This window comes from Micropterus salmoides, unplaced genomic scaffold (genome assembly GCF_014851395.1).
Source record: "Micropterus salmoides isolate LMB-PRFRI ecotype aquatic unplaced genomic scaffold, ASM1485139v1 Ms_hic_scaffold_4, whole genome shotgun sequence".
NCBI lineage: Eukaryota > Metazoa > Chordata > Actinopteri > Centrarchiformes > Centrarchidae > Micropterus > Micropterus salmoides.
The window spans coordinates 32,118,686-32,121,721 of NW_024043372.1; the positions used below are offsets into that span (position 1 = coordinate 32,118,686).

The 3,036-nt window shown below is 46.2% G+C and overlaps 1 protein-coding gene across 1 annotated transcript; it reads left to right on the forward strand.

Moving 5' to 3' along the window:
• Positions 1–768: 768 nt before the first annotated feature.
• Positions 769–2,739, forward strand: LOC119885628 (protein FAM83D-like; the record flags this gene model as incomplete). Its single annotated transcript, XM_038695751.1, is given in 3 exon segments — positions 769–936; positions 1,097–1,221; positions 1,374–2,739. Coding segments are annotated over 3 exon segments (1,167 nt in total), but the record flags the coding sequence as incomplete, so codon positions are not given.
• Between the last annotated feature and the right edge of the window lie 297 nt (positions 2,740–3,036).

Here is a 3,036-nt window from a genome sequence, read left to right on the forward strand (position 1 = left end):
ATGAAAGTTTGCGTTCCCTCTTTCATTAGAGTGCTTTAAATACTGGATTTCCTCTCTGGTTTATAGCTAAAAGGTGGTAATGTATACATAGTGTGCTGTCAACCAGCTGAAACCTTTAGAAAAATATTTTCATCCGAGTTTAACCATTAGATCCTCTGTCCTTTTGTAATGTTGAACCGCTTGCTGCACATGGTCTTTATTGTATAACGCCGCCACTGGCTATAATAATACACCATGCATCTATATTAGTGAAATTTTAAATTGCATCTTTTCCTAGAAAACAAGCTCCCACACACTATCGCCCAAATAAGGTGGGGAACTACTGACAGAGCTGCATGTGGATAACACCAGTTTGAAGCAATAAATCTGAGATATGTAAACATCCGTGTCTAATCCTCCACACACAACCTTTACCACAGCATGTGAAATTCCATTCCTCCTTGTGAAAAAGAGACATCTCGGTGCAAAACGAAGCTCACCGAAATGGAGGCAATCCCTACAGTGCACCTACTTGTCTCCTGTATAAAAGTAAGTTGTTTGCTGACCAAGCGCTACGGCCGATTGCCATGGTAACAGACCACAGTCAATAGAAAGCTCATCAGCGCGCACATTACTGGGCGCGTGTCTGACAGAGATTCACAGCTCTGTCTGAATAAGGCCCTGCATTTGACAATAATAAAAAACACAATCATGTGCTACATCTGGGAGAGCACGGCTGCAGCCCTAAAAGGAATTGTATTATATTACCTCTGTAATTTTCCACCGCAGGTGATTGCCATAGTTACAGACTCCCTGACAGACCTGGATATCTTTAAGGACCTTCAGGAGGCATGCACCCACCGCAAAGTCCCTGTCTACATCCTGCTCGACCAATCGTGTGCTCCTGCTTTCCTCAGTATGTGCAGAAATGTTGGCGTTCACCTGGATGACCTCAGGGTATGTGCTTGGTTCAGTAAAGCTGGGTGTGGCTCTGTGTGCACATTACGAACATCAGATGGCATCAAATTAAAATATGTCCTGTCAGACTTCATATGACCGGGCGGGGCTGCACTTATCTCTAACTCCTGTTCTTTCTCTCTTTTTTTAATGTGCACAGCAAATGAGAGTACGAACCATAACTGGTACAACGTATTACATGAGATCAGGAGCAAGGATTACTGGGGAAGTTCATGAAAGGTTCATGCTGATTGATGGAAACAGAGTGGCTACAGGTTCCTACAGGTAACAGCCTGCTAACCATTTTACCTAAACTCAAATGTCTTAGCTGGCTATTATGTAGCTATATAATAGTAATACATTGTTCATGCTGGCTTTGGATAATTGCAGCTGCTTACTTTGAGTCACGCATGTTGTTAAATCCCGTTCCTGTACAGGTTCAACTGGACTGATGGCAAACTAAACAGCAGCAACCTAATTGAGCTTTCCGGTCAGATAACAGAGAAATTTGACGAGGAGTTCCGCATCCTCTACGCCCAGTCTCTGCCTGTAAACACTCGAGGACCTCCGAGTGTCCGAAACAGTGGCATATATGAGCATCTCCTAATCAAACACTCAGTTACCGCCTCCCCTCACCTGGCCAGAGAGAGACCTGTGGTGCCAGCGTGCCTGACCAGCACACCCAGCCGCAAGCCCCAAACTTCAGCTGTCCAGCCCTCGTGTGAATCCTCATCTCCAGATTGTCGTAAAACCGACCCAGTGTCCGACTCCTCCACCATAGGTGTGGACTGGACGGAGCAGCAGCACATGCAGGAGGAGATCCTGGCTGGGAGCACCACTCAGCGTTTCCCTGCAGATCAGCTAGCAGAGAAAGAGCCAGTGACCCCCGGCACCTTCTTCTGCCACGCCTCCACTCAGACCAGCCGGTCAGAAATGGACAGTGACACCCAGACTGACCTCCAGCTCACACAACGCACTGACCTCATCGCACCAACAAGCACAGTGCCAAACCCGTCTCCCAGGCAGACCTCGCCCACCCAGGTAGCTCCAGACGGCACCTTAAGGGACTGCTTCCACAGGCTGGCCCAGGAGCGCCAGTACCACTACTCCACCATCCGCTCCAAACTGGAACACATGGTGACCGCCCTGTCCCAGAGGCGAGAGTTAGCGGACGTCACCAACATGACTCAGGGGCCTGGCGCTCAAAGCAGGAAGAGGGTACACAAAGAGTGCGGGCAGCAACCAAACCCCAGACTGCTTGTTGAAAGTGCGGGCATGGGCACATGGCCAAGAGCCAGATGTGTACACTAGTTTGTCCTCAGGGATTTCACTGATGGAGGGCAGTGGGGGAAGATCTGTGGCAAGGTTTCTTCAGAATGCTCTGTTTCAAATAAATGGTTTTGGCTTATGCTGTAGAATTCCAGCTTTCTTCTATTTGTCTTCTTTTCTGCAGTGCCCACTTTTGTGCTTTTCATGCTGGTCCTTTCCATGTCAGAGCGGTTTTTCATGTAATGGTAATAATGCAGAATTGTAATTGACACTAACATCTTGCAGAAATTATTATTTTAACCAAAGACACGGTGCAATAATCATTTTTTGAGCATGTCAGTTTAATAAATATCATTTGCTGAGGCGGTTAACACTGGATAATGTCTGCTGTAGTATGAGTGAAAAGGCATTGAAGTGCTTGTTTTGGTTATTTAATCACATTTGGCTGCTGTAACTGCATCTTAACAACATTCCAGAGAGCAGCTGGCTCTCACTGTGCTTTGCTAATAAAAAAAGTAGTAGTTTGCTAGATAAGTGCTTATTTTTGGTCTTTTCTAACACTTATCCATCCTTTGTGTTCATGTTTTCTTCCATTGCAGTTAACAACTGTAATGAAATCCATGTGAAAAAACTAATTTTGTTTAGAAGTTCCAGGATACACAAGGAAGTAAACCAAGCCAAAGTGACTTCACAAAGAGAATGAGCACCTGCGCCTTAAGCACTGCGGTGCCTTCATGCAATTAGTTGAGACGGCATCTGTGATACTGGCACCTCCGCTGATTATGTAGCCAATCGCAGTTGCTATCCAGGGTGGATTTGGAGGAGAAGCTC